Source organism: Drosophila montana, unplaced genomic scaffold (genome assembly GCF_035044405.1).
Source record: "Drosophila montana isolate Dmon_TW-CO22-7 unplaced genomic scaffold, ASM3504440v1 contig_3217_1, whole genome shotgun sequence".
NCBI lineage: Eukaryota > Metazoa > Arthropoda > Insecta > Diptera > Drosophilidae > Drosophila > Drosophila montana.
In genome coordinates this window covers 2,469,570-2,490,237 of record NW_026998097.1, presented here as the reverse complement: position 1 = coordinate 2,490,237, position 20,668 = coordinate 2,469,570, and the positions used below count along the sequence as shown (strand labels likewise).

General features: G+C 36.8%; 1 protein-coding gene across 1 annotated transcript; it reads left to right on the top strand.

Annotated features, from left to right (window-relative positions):
• Positions 1-7,535: 7,535 nt before the first annotated feature.
• Positions 7,536-8,099, top strand: LOC135433358 (angiopoietin-related protein 7-like). Its single transcript, XM_064689376.1, has one exon. The coding sequence runs from the start codon at positions 7,536-7,538 to the stop codon at positions 8,097-8,099; it is 564 nt and encodes a 187-aa protein (XP_064545446.1).
• Positions 8,100-20,668: the final 12,569 nt, after the last annotated feature.

Genomic DNA, 20,668 nt, shown 5'->3' with positions numbered 1-20,668 from the left:
TTGCCAACGTTAGCTACAATGGAAATTTTCTGAAGAGGTATCAAAAAGTAAGACATCGTAAAATATAATGATAAAGATATGGTTCTGCTGCTGAGTTATATAATGTGTAAGGTCGTCTGCTTTTCAGGAGAGTCCCACAACGGAAAAGCAACAAATGTCTGCCACAATTCTGTTTGCATTTAATCTAAATTGATTTAGAGCAAAATGGTATTTATATTCAAAATATAAACAACATTGTTCAACATGTAGGAAAAACATGTTGCGCAAACCCATTTAATTGCATATAAGTTGAATTGAAATTAAATTTAAACAATTCAAATTCAATTGAAATAAACTTGAAATAGAAAAAAAAAAAAACATTAAATTGAATTACATTGAAACAGAATTGAACTAAAATTTAAGAATGAAAAATAAAGCAGATTGAATTAGAATTAACATTCTTGTCAAAAAAATATATAAATCGAATAGATTTTCAATTAATATACAATGACTATGCTACTAAAATTAAGTTTGAACCGAAAACAAATTAAAATTGAATGAAATGAATGCAGCAATAGAACCTGATTGAATAAATTTAAATACAATTTCTGCGGCACTCAAGAGTTGAGTTTTTTTAAATGGCCGGCTTTGAGTCTCAGGGTAGTGTATCGATGCAGAGATGTCTTCGCTAAAGGCTATTCAAATTTAACGTGAATAATTCACTCTGAACTCGACTATAATACTGAAATGATGCAATAATAATACAAATAATAGGTACAAATAATATATAATATAAAGCTTAAACTATAAGTTAGAGAAGTATTGATAGCTAGCATAGAATATAACTTCAATATACTTTGATAATAAAATGATTATATATTTAAATTTATTTCAAGTCTTTCCTTTAAGAAGATGTTAGCAAGTCACTTTTCTTTTTAAACAAGTACTAAATAATATTTCGAATATATTTTAAATTGTTTTTAATAGAAAATAAAGTTTAATCAAGAAGTTATATAAGAATAGATAGCTAGCATAGAATATAACCTAATTGTGCTCTCATTAAAATGATGATTATCTTTTTTAAATGAGTTTTATAATAAGTCTTAGCTTTTTCGTATATGTTTAAAGCTGATTTTTAATAGAAATTAAAGCTATAATTAGAACTTAGATAAGAATAGATAGCCTGCAGAGAATACAACTTAATTGCACTCTTTATATATATACATATATATATATATATATATATATATATATATTTTAATTGATGTTAGTTATAAGCTTTAGCTTCAACTATATGTTAGCAAGTCATTTTTCTCTTTAAGACAAAAATATTTGTTCACATGGAGATTTTAATAATCAACAGCCAAGACTACTAAATCAATTCAGAGTATCTACAAGTCGATTATATTTGTTCACCTGAAGTGCTTTACAATCTGCACCAAAGAGAGCGAAATCAATTTAGAGTATCTACAAGTCGATTATCTGGTTGCACACACTCACGCGTGGTTTTGCAGTTTTCGGCGCAGTGCGTTCGCCTGTGCATCCGTCAGATACGGCAATGCCCAAGAGCCAACAACCGCATCGAGGACAGGCCGCGGCTGCCAATTGCAGTGCAATGCAAAGCGCAAAGCGCAAAACGCAGCCAGCGGCGTTTGTAGTTCATGAACGGCCACCGAACTCGGCGCGAGTTGATAATAAGATACAACTACAATATATGAAAAAACAGAAAAAAGAAACGAATACTAAAACGAATATCTGTGGGCGAGCGGGCAGTGGGCATGGCAACGGCTTGCACCATGCACCGGTAATTTTTCACTTTTTTTTTAGTTTTCTATAGGTTTTTTTTTCGGTTTGTTTCGGTTTTTGTTTTTTGTTCGCTGCCTGCGATTGAGTCGTTCGGCCGGTCACGTAAGCACCGATTCCAACTGCGATTTGGCCGGCGTTGTTTTTGGTGGCGGCTGTCGCCGCTTGCTGGGCCGGTTGCATAAGCCCCTCAATTTGATTTTGGCAACGCGGAAGATACGAGCCATGGATATATGTGGCCAAAGCCAAAGCGCCAGAGTTAGCCAGAGTTAGCATCAAAGCGATTTCGAAACCATTTCAGTTTAACAATGCAATTGCAAGTGGCTTTCATTTGACGGCTTCTAAACAAAATGCAACTGGCGATTGGCCACAGGGAAATGTATGCGGAAACACGGGAAGAGCGATTCGATCTGTCAATTAGTTAGAAATTATATCAATGGGTATCAAAATAAAGATCCAGTAGGCTCTCCAATTGAAAAACCAGACCGGGCTTGGACTGGGCCGAGCAGCATACAATACGAAAAAGTAAAGATCCAGGAGACTCTCCATTTGGAAGAGCAGTCCGGAGTTGAGCCAAACAGCATACAACACGGAAAAGTTCAAGAAGATCGCCCAAATGAGAAAAACTGACCAGCCCGTTCAACGGGCACCTAAGTTGTCGTTGGAATCATCGCATCACATTCCAATTAAATGTGACACCCTTGCAAGACTAAGACGTAGTTTTCTTTGCAGATACAGAAAATATACAACCGCATAAGTTTAGCAGGAAAGCTGTAAGATTTAAAGATTACCCAATAAATCTCACCGGCCGAAGTGCGTTAACTTCCCTTAAACCTTAAACTTCCGTTAAAAAAAATAATATAATATAATATATGAAAAACATATAAACTGAATTATTTTTTACAAGTAAAATAAGTATTAATTAAATATTTCGCATTAATACTTAATTTGTGCATGATATATATTTTAAAAATTTAAATATTTACATTGTCCTTGCCCTAACTTTATAATAAAATATAAAATACTCACAAAGGTCTTTGAAAATGATTTTGAAGCCGATCGGATGGTAAACAAAAAAGGTTCATACAACCGTTTTTAGCGATTTTTCCACACACGCGGGTGGAATTTCCTGAAACCCAGTCTTAACGTGCACCTTCATTACATCATGTAACTACAGCGAAAATTTCAGCTTCCTAACTCTTACGGTTTGGGCTGTGCTGTGTTATATATAGGGATAATATGCAGGACTTATGGTCTTAGTTAAAAAGTGCTGGATATAGGACTAACTAATTTAAAGCTAATCCTCTCAGAGATATAATACTAAAGTTGTGAAAAACTTTACAGACTTTATAGCCGACAAAATTCACTTAAAAGATCTCATCATCCATTTTTTAAGCCGAATGTTGTAATGTTATAAATATCTAAACTAAGCTATCTTAAGATATTGTTAAACTAAAAAGCCCCCGATCCTCACTCTGATAAAAGTAGATGGACTACAGTAACAGCATATCAGATAATAATAAAGCAGGCCAAGCGAATTTTGTTGACAGTAAATAATGCTAGCATATCTGACAAATCTGTAGCATTCAGAATAATATGGAATTAACAAATGGAACTCAATTTCAACATATGAAACACATCAATTGTTGATTTCGCCATTTATTTGTCTTAAGAGACCTCTCAATATCTACTTAGTTGTCGCTGGCGGTCCCAGAGTGAAGCTCTCCTAACTTATTTTCAATGCGGAGTGCATCGCATGCTGCGAGTGGAAAGTGGAGCAAACGGTTTCCTTTATGGACGAGCATATAAAATTTTATGAACCATTTATGGCAAGCGAAAAGGAAAAAATGAAATCAAAGAAACACATAATAGTAAAGTAGCAAAGGAAAAGAGCAGAAAACGTCGAAGCGGAATAATAATGCGATGACAACAGAGGCACAGTCATCCAGGCAGCCAGTCAGCCAGTCAGCCAGTCTCCAGTCTCGAGTTTTGCCGGCAACCATTGGACGAACCATTGCGACCATCGATGCAAGCGGCGCACTTGCAAAAATATTATTATGATTGCACCAACTGCAGCTCCATATGGAATGGAGGGGACTGTGAGGGTTGCCAGGGGTTCCGGTCAGCATAAACAATCACACGCTGAGTGCGTCGACGTTGCCGGTCCACAAAATCCCATAAATAATGAAAGGAAGCTGCCGGAGCAGCCACGGGCAAGCATAGTTTTCGAATGATTTGAAATGAATGAAATAAATTGGTTGCCACACTAAATGTCACATATACCTCGTTAAAGGCCACAAAGTCGCAGGGCTAGTCGTGTGCTAACATGTGGCCACAAGCTGTAACTTTGTGAATGTGAATAATTTAATATTATTAGATGACAATCTTACAACTCATGTCAACTTTTGTTCCTTTAAAATGCCTTATTTTCTTATTTATTTATTAATGGTGGACAAAACGAGTGTCAGCCTAATCATATAATGCATATGAATATAAAAATAAATGCTAAAAGCCTAACTAGCCTAACTTCACAACTTTCTAATAGCATTACCGACACGATGGAGATGTTTTATTTGCCCGTCCGGCCGGTTATGCTATTAGAGCCTACGGCTAAGAAGAAGGGTGTACGAAGAGAAAATAGTGTTCTTAAGTAAAAATTATAAATAGTCTTAATAAACTATAATATTTAAGAAAATATAATAAATGTATACTTGCATATGGAGTATTAAGTAGAAATGGTAAATCAATAGTGATAAGAAATTGTGGTGGGGAATATATATAGTCTGTCCGGCAAGCTATGCCCTTACTAATAGCTGAAAATGGTCAGCGTGTTCCCGAAGGTATCTTGAAAGCCTTGATTTTATTAGGGGGCGTAAAATTTCGGTGGACAAAACGTTATGCAAACTATTATAATTTTTATATAGTACACGAAAAGAATTTCGCATAACGTAATCTATTGTGGACGTAGTTAGGAATGAGGAGCGGTAAATCCTGGTAGGTCAGGACGGTGCAATTTAATGCAGCAGCCTAGGCTAAACCGGGATCATATTTCGTGGAAACGGAACGGGTTGGTTAACCCAACGCAAAGTTGATCTGCGCGGGCAGTACGAGAGTCTCTAGCTCCGTGCCTTGCTATTTTTATTCAGTTCCTTACCTATACCTATATTATTGCTTATCAGGTTAAAAAATGTTGCAAGCTTCAGCTTATAATTAATTTTGTACTGCATCTTAATCAGAGTGCAAACAAAATGAAATGTGTCTCGTTTCTATATATTTTGTATATCATATGTGAAGCACAGACTGACAAAATTGCGCTAAACGCGAGATCATTTATTTAATATGTATTTGTGGGGATAAGAAATCTCACTTCTATCAGTCCTTAAGGCAGCCAGATTGACAGAGGAGCAGTGCGGAAAGTACACCTCTGTATAAGGCTGTGGGCCCATTATAAAAGTCCATAGATCAAATGAAGGAGAAAATTGAAAGCAATAACCATATAGTTGAACGTAAAGACAGATAAATCAAGCAACTGCAGGTAAAGCCAAACCAACGTAATGAGTTACTCGTCGAGAAACAAAATTCTCAGAATTATTTTCTACAAAACAGTCAATTGAAATGCTAACGAATAATGTTTAATCAATAAAAATGGAAATGAGTAAACTCAATTCCAATGGCTTTAAAATCCAGGACTATGAAGAGTAGCTGGAGAAACAAAAGAATCCAATTGATCAACGAGAAAGAAGGGCTAACTTCGGTACGCCGAACATTAAAAACCCTTGCAGACCGAACTTTTCTATTTGCCAAGTTTGGTCATGATATCTTAAAAAAAGTTGTCCATACAACAACTTTATTTTCGACTTACCGTTCCTATGGCAGCTATATAATATATTAGTCCGGTTCGGCCGGAACCGACATATGTAGTGCCTGCAACAGAAAGACGAACCGGTGTACATTTTTATGTGGATAACTTTTAAACTGAGAGACTAGTTCGCATAGAAGCAGAAAGACGGACAGATGGATGTGGCTGTACCAAAGACAATATAAACACCAATATTGCGCTCTTAAAGCCGAAAGAGCGAAAACTTTAAAAATATAAATTAATCTCAGCTCTGGTTTTTGCTGGCAAGAAATTAATTTTGTTAGTTTTTAAGCGCAGACATGACCTATCCCAAATTTGTATTCACATACGAATGTCTGTTTTGTACTGAGGTTGGTTTGGTAGAAAATCTGTATTGTTTAGTCGATGCAAATATTTATATTTCTTTAAATTAAATGAATATTTCTTGTATTCGCCAATTAATAAATAAAAGATTGCAAATTTTTTTTTTTTTTAAAGATACATTTTATTAATTATTTGTTTATACCCTGAACCCATTAAAATGGGCAAAAGGGGTATAAATTATTTGTGTAAATGTATGTAACAGGCAGAAGGAAGCATCTCCGACCCCATAAAGTATATATATTCTTGATCAGCATCAACAGCCGAGTCGATCTAACCATGTCCGTCTGGCTGTCTGTCCGTCCGTCCGTCCGTATGTATGAACGCAAGGATCTCAGAACCTATAAGAGACTTGAAATTTTAGTTGTAGGTCCTCCTAGTGCCCGCGCAGATCGAGTTTGTTTCCGATATTCGATAACTTGCCCCGTTTCCAAGTAATCGATAAAAATCGATATCGAAATTCGGTTTTTGAGCAATTTTGGTAAATAAATAGAGCTAGAGTCACCAAACTTGACATGTTGCTTCTAGAATAGTATATATATATCAAGTATCTTTCATTTTGAACCTATCACCACCTCCCCGTACCTCATAGCTATAAATCAAGTAAATAAACAAATTTACATATGCTGCCCAACAATATAAGCCACAATTTAAATGCAATTGCCATTTTGAGAGTACACGAATATTATATAGTAAATTAAGATCTATTGCTGAAAAAATCAAGATCGATAAAGAAGCACGAAAGAAAATGTGTTTGCAGCAGCAAGCGCAAATTCCAAGAATTTCTGTATACATGTACACACACACGTTCATGCGCGTCTGCTTTGAATTCTATCAACAGCATTGCAATTGCGATTGTCTTGTTTTCTGTGCTGGTGTGGCTATTGGTGTGGCTAGCGCGGTCAGTTAGAAGTTCGAACCCTGCTGAGGAAAATGCTTTTTTTTTTGGATGGTGTGGCTGTGGAGAAGAGTCGACAGCAAGTAATGCGGTCGGTCAAGAATTCGAACCCTGCCAAGGGAATTTATTTATATTTATTACTACTTAAGCTAACGAGCGCGAAGTGCGAGCTGCATTTGGTGTTGGAATAAGAGGGTTCAGGGTATCCCCTAGTCGGGAGCTCCCGACTAGAACCTCTTACTTGTTTATTTATATTGAGTTCCTGACCTACTGATAATCGCTTAAAAGTTACCGAAATAGTGGACACCCGAGCTACCAAATGATTCCCGCACTTCAGTCTATTAACGTGAGTGCTGAGTGCAGTTGAGATTCGCGTTTTAATTTAAAAATCAAAGTGCTATCAAAATGAAATGTGTAATGTTTTTATATATTCTATTTATAAGCCTAATACTGATCATAGCTGAAGCAGAGTTTAACGAAAATGAGGTAAAAACAGATTGTGTATCAACGTTTGTGTGCACTGCAGAAAATAAATCGTATTTTTATTAGTCTTGTACGGCAACTAGAATAGCAGAGGAGGAATGTGGAAAGTACACCTATAAGGCAGTGAGACCCTTATTAAAGTATATACATTAGATGAAGGAGGAAATTGAAAACAATAACAACAAAGATGCAGGGAAAGACGAAGAAATCAAGCAACTGCAGGAAAAACTGAGCCAACGTAATGATTTGGTCATCGAAGAACTGAGAGCTCAAAATGAATTCTACAAACAGACTATTAAAGTGCTAACGAAAAACGTTTTGTCGATCAAAGAGGAAATGGGTAAGCTTAATCCCAATGCCTTGAAAATCCAGGACTATGAAGAGCAGCTGGAGAAACAAAAGAAACTAATTGATCAAAAGGACCAACAAATATCCGAAATGAAAAACGAAGTCAACATTTGTACCAAGAATCTTAGAAGCTGCGAAGAGAAGCCCGTTTACAGTGAATGCACCGTCTTTGCTGATATTCCGGATATTCATATGGTTAAACCGGATCAAGAAGATCCGTTTAATGTACTTTATGATAATACGACAGCAGGCCCTGGCTGGACGGTTATCCAACAGCGAATCAATGGCAAAGAGAACTTCTATAGGGATTGGGCCACATACCGTACCGGCTTTGGAAGCTTCGAAGGCGACGAGCGCCCAACCCCATGAGCTCTACATACATATGGAAGGATTCGATGGTATCATCAAATACTACAGATATGAAGAATATGCTATCGCTGGCGAGGACGATCAATACAGACTGAACATCTCTGGTAAGGCTGTGGGCAATGCAAGAGGTGATGAGTTGAGTTACCACAACAATCAGAAATTCAGCACATTCGATTGCGATAATGATGCTTCGGATACTGGCAACTGCGCAAGTGAAAGCGAAAGTGGTGGTGGCTGGTGGTACAAAAGCTGTGTAGGAAGGTATGAATTCCCGAAAAATAAAATAATTTAAATTTAATTGATTTTTTTTTAGCAATTTAAATGGCAAATACTATAATTCTATAATTCTATGGTGGACCAACATGATGCCATATATTGGGATGGCGCCGTCTCGTTGAAAAAAGTTAAAATGCTTAAACGACCCAATGCGTTACACATTTCGAGACAACAACTAAAATACCCTCAGCAAGGGTATAAAAACGAAGTCTGCAGTTGTGCCAAGTAATTAAAGACCAACGGAGAGCAACCTGTACCCAATGATTGCACACACTATGGATATGCTTCGGGTCTTCGTTCGATGTACTTTGTGATATTGCAACAGCAGGTCCTGGCTGGACGGTTATTAGTGACAAAAAATCAAGGCGAACGCGGTAGTGGCTGGTGGTACACTAGCTGCGAACTCTTCTTTAAATTGCCGCAAGTTTGTCAACATAATTAAAAACATTTTTTTTAATAATTAAAATGGCAAGTACTATGATACAAAGAGGCTGGCATTGGTATAGGATAGTCTCTTTAAAAATGTTAAAACTCGTATACGCCCCAAAAAACATTGAAAATAAAATGTGACAAAAAACATGTATTGTATGTATTATTTAAAATTAATTATGTCATAACTAAAACAACAGGCATAAACAAAATAATTAAACGTTAAACCATAAACAATTGGATCCAATACTATAAAATATAATGTGTTATTGAAACAAACTCCGTGTATCAATTTTATATTTAAGTCTAGGAAATTTATGATACTCTCATATGAGAAGAAAGTTACAAAGCTATCATAGAAATGTCTCACTTGATACAATGGTAATTGGAATATGATTTTATGTACTTAATCTTGAACAGAGCAAACTTTTTCTTTTCAAACAAAATGTAATACAAAGTAAAAGTCAAAGAACGGCGAATGTTGGACAAAATTTATGTGATAGTTAACATTTTCAACCAATTTGGGTTACTATTACTCACTGGCATGGCCAAGCAGATAGAGAGATAGAGGGTAGGACAAGGCGGAAGGGGGCGTAAATTTAAGGGCATTGGGCAGTCGTAAAGCAGTGAAGCATATGTGCAGTTGGTAATTGTGCAACTGTTGCAACTGTTGTAGCATTAATGAGGAGCCAAACAAGGCGAACAGCAGCAGATACATTTACACACACAAAGATACATTTGTATCTATACAAGTCAGAAGTCGCATGTGGCCGGTGAAAAGCGAATCAATCGCAACTCAAATAAATTAAAAGAAATGTAAGCAACCCACATTGCAGCAACTGCGGCTGTAACTCTGGCTTTTAGTTGGTATTGAGAGTTGGCTTTTGGGTTGGCCTTTGGGCTGACGCACTGCGCCGAGCTGGCGCTGGCATTCGCATGAGGAGACAAAATAAATTAAAGCGCGACCAGACAGAAGGCAGAAAACGTTGAACGTTGAAAGCAAAGGCTTCCATCCATACAAACATGCATTGAGAAATTAATAGCACGACTGGGCAATTGATTTAAAGCAGCGACAACAGAATCGACCAGCAAACGGCCAACTGTCCAACTAACCCGAACAAGCAGCTCAAAGCCTCAAACCGTCTGATAGATATTAAAGTGCAGATAGGCAACAACAACAACAACAACAACAAGAAGAAGAAGAAGAGATACGCATTACAAGTATTTACTGAAAACGTTCTGCACGAGCGACGCGGAGGCTGGGAAAATGATTGGCAAAGACTTGGAAAGAAAGCTGCTTGTTGTGCCGCGCGCGCATCCGTATCCATGAGATACACGTACCACATCCAGCTATTTAGCTATTTAGACGCACAAATGTTTCTAATCTGTGCCGCCAACTGCCACTGGCCGATAACACACATCCCGTACTCATTCCCACACACACACACACACTCTCACACATTCGCAACTCGCAGAGCTTGAGCTGCGTTCGTGTTGCCTAGATTAAATTTCAATTAACACCGCTGATACACACACACACACACACACACACACACACGCGCACAGCCGCAACACCCGACTGAATATATTGCAGTGACTGTGGCGTGCGTATCTGTTTTTCAATTAGATCTCGCATTAATTAAAAGACGTTTGTCAATGCGCACGATACCAAATCGAAGCGAGTAAATGTGCTCTAGTCGGGTATGCCCGACTGGCAGATACCCTGTGTGTCGCGATGACGCTGTACAGCTAGCTGCCTTGCCATAAGCTGAGCAGCTTATGCAAATCTTCTTCTTTCTTCTTCCTTAGCTCAACAGTAAGAGGCCCTTATCGGGTATTCCCCACTGGCAGATACCCTGCGTGTCGAGCGGACGCTGCAAATAGCTAACTTTCTTCTATACATTAAAGCACCAGAATGTACGTTTGCTTTGTTTGAAAATCAAGAATCGAGTGTTTTATTCGGCTAATTCTAAAGCTAGCCTATGGCTTACAAATATATATAAGTGCTGAAGTTGACATTCTTTATACTGTCACAATGTACTCTATCTTGTGGGGGCGTCTATGCGGTCAGGTTAACTTGGTCTGACCGTTTATGTTTTGGTTCTTGGTGGTTTGGCGGGTGGGACCGTATCGGCAATACCCTGTAGGGTCGGTACGGTAACACGCGCAAACTTGCCGCAAGCTGCGCAGCTTATGCGATTGTTCTTCTTCTTCCCGGAGACCAATAATATAGGAAAGTGTTTTTGAATACCTATCAACATTTTAGATCGCTAGCTCCTATAATCTTTGAGATCGCCGCCCTTATACATACACACAGACAAGGCGCATTCGACATGGCTATATCTGATATCATATTGATCAGAAATACATATATATATACTTAATAGGGTCGCAATTTCCTCCTTCTGTCTGTTGCATGCATTAGCACAAAGTCATTATACCCCTTATATCCTTTTCCCAACACAAACTAATCGGCCGCCTACACATAATCTTCGAGCAACTACAACTAAAGATAGTAAAAGTATTACCGTCAAGTGCAAAGTCCAATAACATCTAAAAACAGGCTAGCCTTCATATTTATTACGAGGTATATTTACATAAATATGCCAGATTTGGCCAGGCTCAAGAGGGAGTCATAGAGTAATAATAAATATAAAAAATAAATATATATAAATATCGGTTTTTTTCTATATGAGAGGGAGTTAACAAAATATTGTTTGAAACAGCTTTAAGAAGATCATTATACTCTTTATACTATGTCATTGGGCAATATATATTTAATACTCAATGCATATACATATGTACATATATATATATTTATTACTTAACGAGCAAAATTCTTAAATATTATATTTATAAATAGAACAAATATATGCATATTATACATATTGCATTCATAAATATATATATATATACATATGTACATTCATGCATATACATATGTAAAAGTATTTATTAAAATGAAAATGAATATGTATGCAAAGGCAAAGCCATTAAAACATAATTGAATTATTTGGCTCTCTTAGTAACAGTCTCTTTTTAATTCTGCTTTGCTCTTTTTAATATTTCACTTACATATTTCCACTACAACTCCGAAAGCGCTTTCATTGATGTAATTCGGCGACAGTTCGCTGCAATAAATTCTTTACGAATTGCACAAAAAGGACACAGGAAAAAAAAGAAAAAAAAACGGCACTTGAATTTGACATGCATTCGCTCTCACTCGCGCTCGCGCTTGCTCTCGCTCTCTTTCAGTTCGCATTCTGTATGGAATGTACATGTATATATGTATATGCATATGTATGTATATATTAAAATATATTTGTATGAATGTACATATGTATGTATGTACAAACTGGCAATTAATTAATGATAATGCAAGGTATGAAACAGAAAAAATAAGCGTACAGGGCAATGGAAAAGAAATTGACGCATTATAAAAGGAAATAAAATACGCGGTGCACATTCTTTTTGCCAAACACAAAAGAAACCCAAATTAACACACACACACACATGTAACTGAATATATGTAGAAATTATGCGCTTAGCGACTTCGCGTACGGCAACGGCGATCATTTGAACTATATTTTGCACTTTTCTTTTCTTTTTTCTTTTTCGATTATTTTGGTTAACTATACTAACTTTTTGGAAATTAAAAACACAACTTTACACACACTAGACTGCACTACACACACTTTGCACACTTTTCACATTCTTTTTTGGCGACAAAAGAAGAAGTAAGAAACTGCAGCTCTTTCGACGATGTTAGCTGCTAGGAAACGGTTTCCAACTGATTTTGCATTTTCGGCAACGCCGTCCGTCTCTCCCACATTCCAGTTTCGAACTTCAATAGAAGAGAGCATAGCGATTCGAGCAAACGATATACATATATGTATGTATGTAGAATGGAAATAACATAAGGCGAATTAATGAAACAATGGCGCGGATTGTTGCACCTTATTTTGTCTAGTTCGTATAAGATATCAATAATACCCTGATTGTAGCCAAAAAGGTAGAGTGCAGCAAATCTACACAAAATAAAAGGTTGCAACTATATCGTGGGCAAGATTTGTTTTATAGTGTTAATGACATATTAATAACAAAAACAAAAGCATTGCCGAAATGCAAAAGCTGAAGAAGAGAAACTAAATTCCTTACACTCTTTCAGAAGCTATTCAACTCTTCGATTCCGGACTTATACCTTACCGATATTAACAGCCGAGTCTGCCTGCTTCCGCCCGTCCGTCCGTCAGTTTGTCGTATTCGATGCAATGAAGTCTGTCAGTTGAAAGCTGACGTCACAAACACTGTGCTCAAAAAACATGAATATATTCTATCAAATGTAAAAAATCAGATGTGCAGTAGTATAAGATAGGAGTATAAGACCCATGTTGATTACTAGAAATAACGAATTATCGATGGTCTAATTTAGAATGCTGTGAATCGCGAAAGTATAAAGTTGAAATCATAATGTATAATTATAAATAATTAAAGTCATGAAATGTATAAACACCCATCCTGACAAATAAATATCTTTTGTGACACAATCTCGCATTTTGGAACATTCAATCGACAACATTTTTTTAGGAGTTTTTCAACAATATTTGAACTCTTCCATTTTTTCAATTGATTAATTCAATATTATATGTTAATTATATAATTTATACATTTTTATATATATTTTAAGACATTTTTTAACAGACTCTATCGAAACAATCTGTAAAATAATTCATACATTTCTAAATTGCATTTAAATATTTATATTTTTGTAAGAAATGACTATAATGTTTCTGACTGAACAATGGTTGTATTTTATAGAGTTTAGCAGAGTTTCCCATCGAGCCGCTTAGAATTCTTGACACGAATCCCATTCGAATAGACCAAAGGACATTCGTATACCACAATCTTGCATTATTCTTAACGCTCTTGGGTATTGACACAGTTAGCGACTGCGCTGCTAAAGTAATCAGTCCGCAGGATCTGCTGGGACAGTCGGGGGTCTGTCTATATATAAATTGGTCGACTCACGCATAACTCAAATTGGTTGGGCGTTCATTAATTTTTTAACAACCAAATTTTGCGTTTGCGTCTGTCAAACAAGTTGACAAGCTCGCGACTCAGCTAAACAAATTTACCGTTACATTACAAACACACCCACGCTCACGCACACACACACACGCGCGTATAACTTATATAGCCTTTCCCCGAGATCTGAGTGAGAGAGGGGGGGGCAACTGGTCGCCGCTGGCTTTGCCATTAAGGCATAAAACCCAAACGAGCCCGGATAACGCGCCAGGCGGAGGCGCGACTGACAAGAGGTAAAGGTAGAAGAAGAAGAAGAAAAAACAGAAGGAAAAATCATTAAATTAACATGACAAATGACAAAGGGCCGATAAAAGTACATGTGCATGCATGTGCCACACCACACCAGCCAGGTGGGCGGGCGGGTGTGTGCGCCGTAAATGCAGTTAGCAGAGGGCGGGGGACGCGGGGGACAAAGACGCCAGCGACAGTCAACACTATAATAAATCCGTAAATATAACGGCAAAGGATACTTTGGTAATTGGACGAGCTTATGCTTAACGGCGCTTTAATTTATGCCAAGTGCCCAGAGTTGCCCGGGCCCAGGCCCAAGCCCAGGCCCAGGCCCGGTGCACGAAACCCGCGGCCGCCAACCCAACAATCCAACAATCCGGCAACCCGGAACCCGGAACCCGTACCCAGGCCCAAACACGGGCCCGCCTCTCTACTATAAAATGTCGCGCTGGTCGTTGTCGTTGCTTGTTTATGGTTATGGTTATGTGTATGTCCGCGCGTGTGTGTGTGTGTGCAGTGGGCGTGGCATGTCATGTGGCCTCTAGTACATGCATGCGCCCAATTTTAACGGGTATATAAAACGCCAGCATGGACATCACTCCCCACAATGGACACAGTACAGTGGTCAAAACTTTATTTTTTTCCAAAAATTCCAACATCAAAAACTCCAAATTGAAAACTTTGAGTCGTGTTTAATAGATCTTTGGGAATTACTTTGAAACCAATATAATTGGTGCAATATATATATAGATTATTTAAGAGCTTAGGCACATTTTATCCAATAGTTCGGTTCACGGCTCAAACCAAAGCCTGGTCTTACGAGTCGGTTCATAAGCCGCGACTTCAGTTCGTTTCTTAAATCTTTCAATGGAACAATTAAATTTAATATTCATTAAATTTATTCCTCTATTATCGATAAACAATTTGTCAATATTCATATTCATAAATTCATAGAGTAATGAACGAAATGTGAAAGAAAAAGAAAGGATATTTTCGGCACGCCGAAGATTCAATACCCTTGTAGGCATTTGCCTTATGGTCGTGCAGATATGTGAGAATGATAAAGCTTGCAAATATGTTGGAAAACAGAATATCTTTTAAATGATAGCCCACCTTTCGATCGTTCCTGTGGCAGCTAAAAGATTTTATACAGGAAACTACTTTTCGACAGAGCTTTCCTATGACAGCTATATGAGTTAGTTGTCCGATGTTGATAAGATTTTGTATATATATCAGGAGCATAGTGAAACTAATGAATGATGCGCTGAGTCAAGATAAAAGTTTTCTATAAAATAATCTATATTTCGGCCGATCGTTCCTATGGCAGCTATATGATATACTTGTCCGATCCGGCCAGTTCCGACAAATTTACAGCCTGCAACAGATGATCGGACCTATGCAAAGTTTCAAATCGATAAAACTAAGCGACATGGCTATATCAACTCGGTTGTTGATGCTGATCTAGAATATATATACTCTATGAATTCGGAGATGTCTCCGGCTATGCATCCCACATTTCTTGATAAAGTTTAAATACCCTCCACAAGGGTATAAAATTTAACAAAATTGTAATAATATTTTGATTTTATTAAATATTTTAATCAGCGTATTGAAATCTTATATAATATTTTGTACTAGTTTTCGCCGGATCATATGTGCTATTGTCTAAGATGGTGTGAAAGTTTTTAAGGAAACCATTTCAAAATAAAAATAAAAAGTTCAAACCCGGTTGATTTAAGTTAATTCTTAAACTTAAATAAGTGACTCAAATGGAAATAAGTTTTAATTAAGTAAGATTAGTTTTGTTTAATAATATTGAATAAACCTATAATAATATAATTTTAATCAACTCAAAAGATTTTTGTTCTTGACTTTAGGTTCCATCGCATAACCTCTGTATGTAAATTTTCGATTATTATAATGGAAATAGTTTTTTTTTAATCTTGGCTATTTACACTCTTTAGGCAATAAGTAAATTCAGTAAACTATAGTAAAAATTAATGGAATAGAAAGCTTTCTACTTTAATATTATATAAATTAATGAAAATAAAATCAATTTGTACCTTCCTTTACATATGTAAATATAATATAAATAATATATTTATTACATTTTGAAAATATTTCAATTTTAGTCGAACTATTGCAAGATGCCAAAATAATTGTATCTCCTGTTTTTCTTTTTTCAATAATATCCTACAAGTTTCTAAATTTATGGCGCCCATTGTGCGACTTTTGTAATTGTGTGCGACAGCGCTGCCCGCACACCGGAAGCGGAAGTTGCCACACATTTTGTTGTTGTCGTTGTTGTTGTTGTTGCTGTTTGTTAGGTGCTCGTGTTTTTATTATTACAATATTTTCGGGCATTATTGCTGTTGCGCTTTTTATGATTATTTTGCATATCATAAAATTAAATGTACGAAAAATGCTTACGTATTTCTATTATTATTTTTTGTTTCCCATATTTCATTAGCTTTGTTTGTTTGGTTCTGGTTTATATTCATATATGTATATATATTCTTAATTAATATTTTTGTATGGCAAATAAAATGTTGCATACAAAGAGTGGAAAAATCCAAATGAATTTTGTTTTCAATATTTAGTTTTTTGAAAGAGGCTTTAAAATACGCAAATTTTATGTGTAACCGAAAGTGCTCGAGTTAAACCTTTAATTTTCTACCATTAGGAGTGCGACTTGAAATGGAAACAATTAAGAGAAGCTATTAAATTGCCTTCGATTGCTTGATTAGCTAGTGCATGCATTCGGACCAGAGAAAAAGACAGAGAGAGAGAGAGAGGGAGGCAGAGAGATAGAGACAATGGAGAAGGAGAGATTGAGAGATACTTTGTTGCCGTGCTTAGTTGTTTCGTGCTCATACATAAATTATGTTAATGCCATCAAAGAGAAGAGTAACCAGCCATAAAAGCACTAAATGGTTAACTATAAAGGGGAGAACTGTTTGCTCCACACGGCAAAATGGAATGGCAAAGAGCACCATCAACTTTTGATGGAGATGGCTAAATTGGCAGCCCGAATGGTCAACAACAAAGCCCGGCCAATAAATGTGCAAACGGATGACTTTATGTGCCCATTAAAAGCGACGGCACATAAAACTTTCAAAGCAAATTAAGTGTAGCGCACTTATGTGCGCCGAACTACCCATCACCAGTTTATTTCACTCGATTCTCGTCTAGATAGCCAAACTCTTGACGCCACCTGCTGAGCAGGTCTCAATATGTATTTGCAGAACTCTAATCGACATGGATAACAATGTTTTTATTTTTTGTCATAAATTGACTGTCTTTGGGGTATAATAGCCTAATTCCACTATGGTCAAAAAATGTTACATTTTCAAACTTCACATTTTGCGGCTCCATTGGCAAGTGTCCGTTGCCGGGCTGATCGGTTTGATTTGATTTACCTAAGCACCGCGAAGTTTTCCTTCCAAAAGTCAAATAATATGACCTCGAAGGGCTCCATTTAATGGCAATCTTTAAATGTTAAGAACTGTGGGATTATTAAAATTCAAAATTATAATTTAAAATTACCTTGCTATATTAGCTATTTATGGTAATGATACTTTTATATTTTTCATAACATCGATACGAAATTCGATAAATCATCGCAAAATAACGAACTGTTCTGGGCGAATGCACACAAAAAAATGTGTTTTCTTATGGGAAAACGTTAATACGAAAATAACGAAAATAATGTAGGAAATGTGGACAGTGAAATTAGGCTATAAGATCTCTTTAAGATTAAGATCTATTTACATTTTGTATTTATATATACCAAGGAGTCTGTTCAGCTTGACTGACAGATTGGTGATCAAAACATTTGAATGCACCTATAAAGAGTTGCTTTACAAACATGTTATCAAGAGACATCATGTGGCTTGTGTGTCTGAGCGTCGGACTAACAAGCGAGAAGTCGCCGGTTCAAAAGCAGTAGCAGCTCTCAATTTGTATGCTAAATGCATAGACGAGTGTTTGCACCTTAAGCAGCTAACTATTAGATATTATAATAATTAATTATAACTAGTAGTATTGATAACTCTTATGTTAATTTCGTAGAGTGGTCGAGGTGGGGCGCAGTAAGAGTTGGGGAGGTGGTGCACGCGATTGTACAGCTGACAGATATTTGACCAGCTCTAAACTAAAACGCATGCCTACTCAGTAGAAGGAAGTGCTATTATATCTCTATATATAAAACTGTTTGTCCTGACTGACTGACTGGCTGACTGACTGACTGACTGACTGATCAACGTACAGCCCAAACCGTAAGAGCTAGGAAACTGAAATTTTCACTATAGTTACCTTATGTGATGTAGGTGCACGTTAAGAAATTCGGGAAATTCCACTCGCAAGTGTGGAAAAATCGCGAAAAACGTTTGTATGTAACTTTTTTGTTTACCATCCGATCAGCCTCAAACTTATTTTCAAAGATCTTTGTTCAAATTCATTTGAGGGCTGTTTCGCACTTTTCGGAAAATGCATCCCTCCTTGGTGGAAATGGGGGTCAAAAATTTGGTGGGTGACGTTTCGCGCTCAAATTCATATCCAACGATCTATATGAAAAATCATTTGAATGTTTCACACTTTTCGCAGAATTCAAACTTCTTCGGGGGGAATGCGATTTAAAGATTTTTCGGATGAAGTTTTAAGTTGTGTCCGATTTGCTTTAAACTTATTTTCAAAGCTCCACATAAGAACTTAATAAATACGTATTTCAGCGATTTGGGAAATTCCACCCGCAACATTGGTAAATTGGCGGAAAACGTTTCTATGAAAATTGTTTGTTTACCGTCCGATAAGTTTCAAAATCATTTTCAAGGCTTTTTGAGAACCTGGCAAGGCCAGGTTATACCCGCTAGTAATATATACACATAAATCTGTTTTTCCTTACTCACCAACTGGCCGACTGGCTAATTGGTAATCATCGCGCAGCCCAAACCGTAAGAGCTAGGAAACTGAAATTTGTACTATAGTTACCTTATGAGGTGAAGGTGCACGCTCAAACAAGGTTTTGGAAAATTACACCCGAAAGTGCGGAAAACATTTCTTTACCTTCCGCAAACTCATTTTCAACGATCTGTATTCAAATTCATTTGAAGGGTGTCTCACACTGGACATGGGAGTTACATATTTGGTTCGTGAATCTTAATGAAAATTCATTTCAGACGCGTTTCACACTTTTTGCAGAATCAAAGCTTCGTCGGTTGAAAATGTTGAAAATGCGATCTAAAGATTTTTTAGGCAAAAATTTAAGGTTTTTTCCGATTTGCTTTAAGTTATTTTAAAGGTCCTACAAAACAACTTAATTACTCAATTTCAAAGATCTTTGGTAAAATTTACTTGATACGTTTTTCGTAAAATTTACCGCAATGATTCACGCCGCAAGATTAACATGGACGGAACCTGTAGATTCTATCTTAAGGTCGTTTATTCGAAGGACTTCAAACGTATTTTCATATAGAAGTGCAGTTCAAGACAGTATGGGCAGAATGAACTTTAGTTTGGGTTAAAAAGTAATATCTAAAATTTATAACACAAAATTTGCCCCAGACAAGGCCGGATAATATCCGCTGGTGTCTATTTTATTCATCGCGCGAGTTCCGTTGCGAAATACATCGACACGAGTCGCGAAGTAATAAAACGAATACAAACTAAGACTTAGACTAAGACTATCTACTTTATAACAGATGACTTTATAATTAGAAGGAGAAGACTCCGAGCTGCATACTCTGTAATGTGTGTCGTAATTATTACCAACGTCACGGAAGGGTTCATGCAATGCAAAGTAAGTTGAACAAGAGGAATATTTAGGGGAAGGAGTAAATACGTGTTAGTCTAGAAGGGACAGAGAAGTTTAACTGGCAGGTCATCGCAGAAGAGTTGATTTTACCCGTAAGGAACTTAAGATAAATATGTCACCAAGCATAGTTCTATGATTAATTCAAGAGCGAAGATTAATCATCAGAAGTCTACTAAAGCATGACGATAGCTGCAAACAAGGATCTCAGCATGCACTTTTTTCAGTACATATTCAATACTGTCTTGGGGAATGGATTATTGAGGCGACCAGATACATGAGGCATGCTCTAATACAGGTCGTACCAGAGAGAGAGAGAGAGAGAGAGAGTCCTTGTCAAACTCCTTAGACCATGATGAAACACAGAAGAAGTCTAACCGTATTGACCACGTATTAAGATCTGGAACACATCAAATTTATCTGAACTAAATACGTAAGATATCCATCCTCACGACTCGTGATTATTCTAATTCAATGCCTGACCCAATTTTGCATTCCATTACGTTTAGCTAAATCGGGAATCTCTTTCTTCTCATTGTTAACTCAGTTTAGGGCTTGACAAAATTTGTTGCTTTAATGCATTTAAATGCCTTTGCCTTTAGCCTCGCCCCATATCAGTATTTTCTCTTTGTCTCAGTGTCGTTTTTTTTTCTTTTTTTTTTTCTGGCTGAACTTTTTTTGCCAATACCTTCATCAATCATTACTTGTGTCACGCGCTGGGGACTTTGGGTCTGCATCC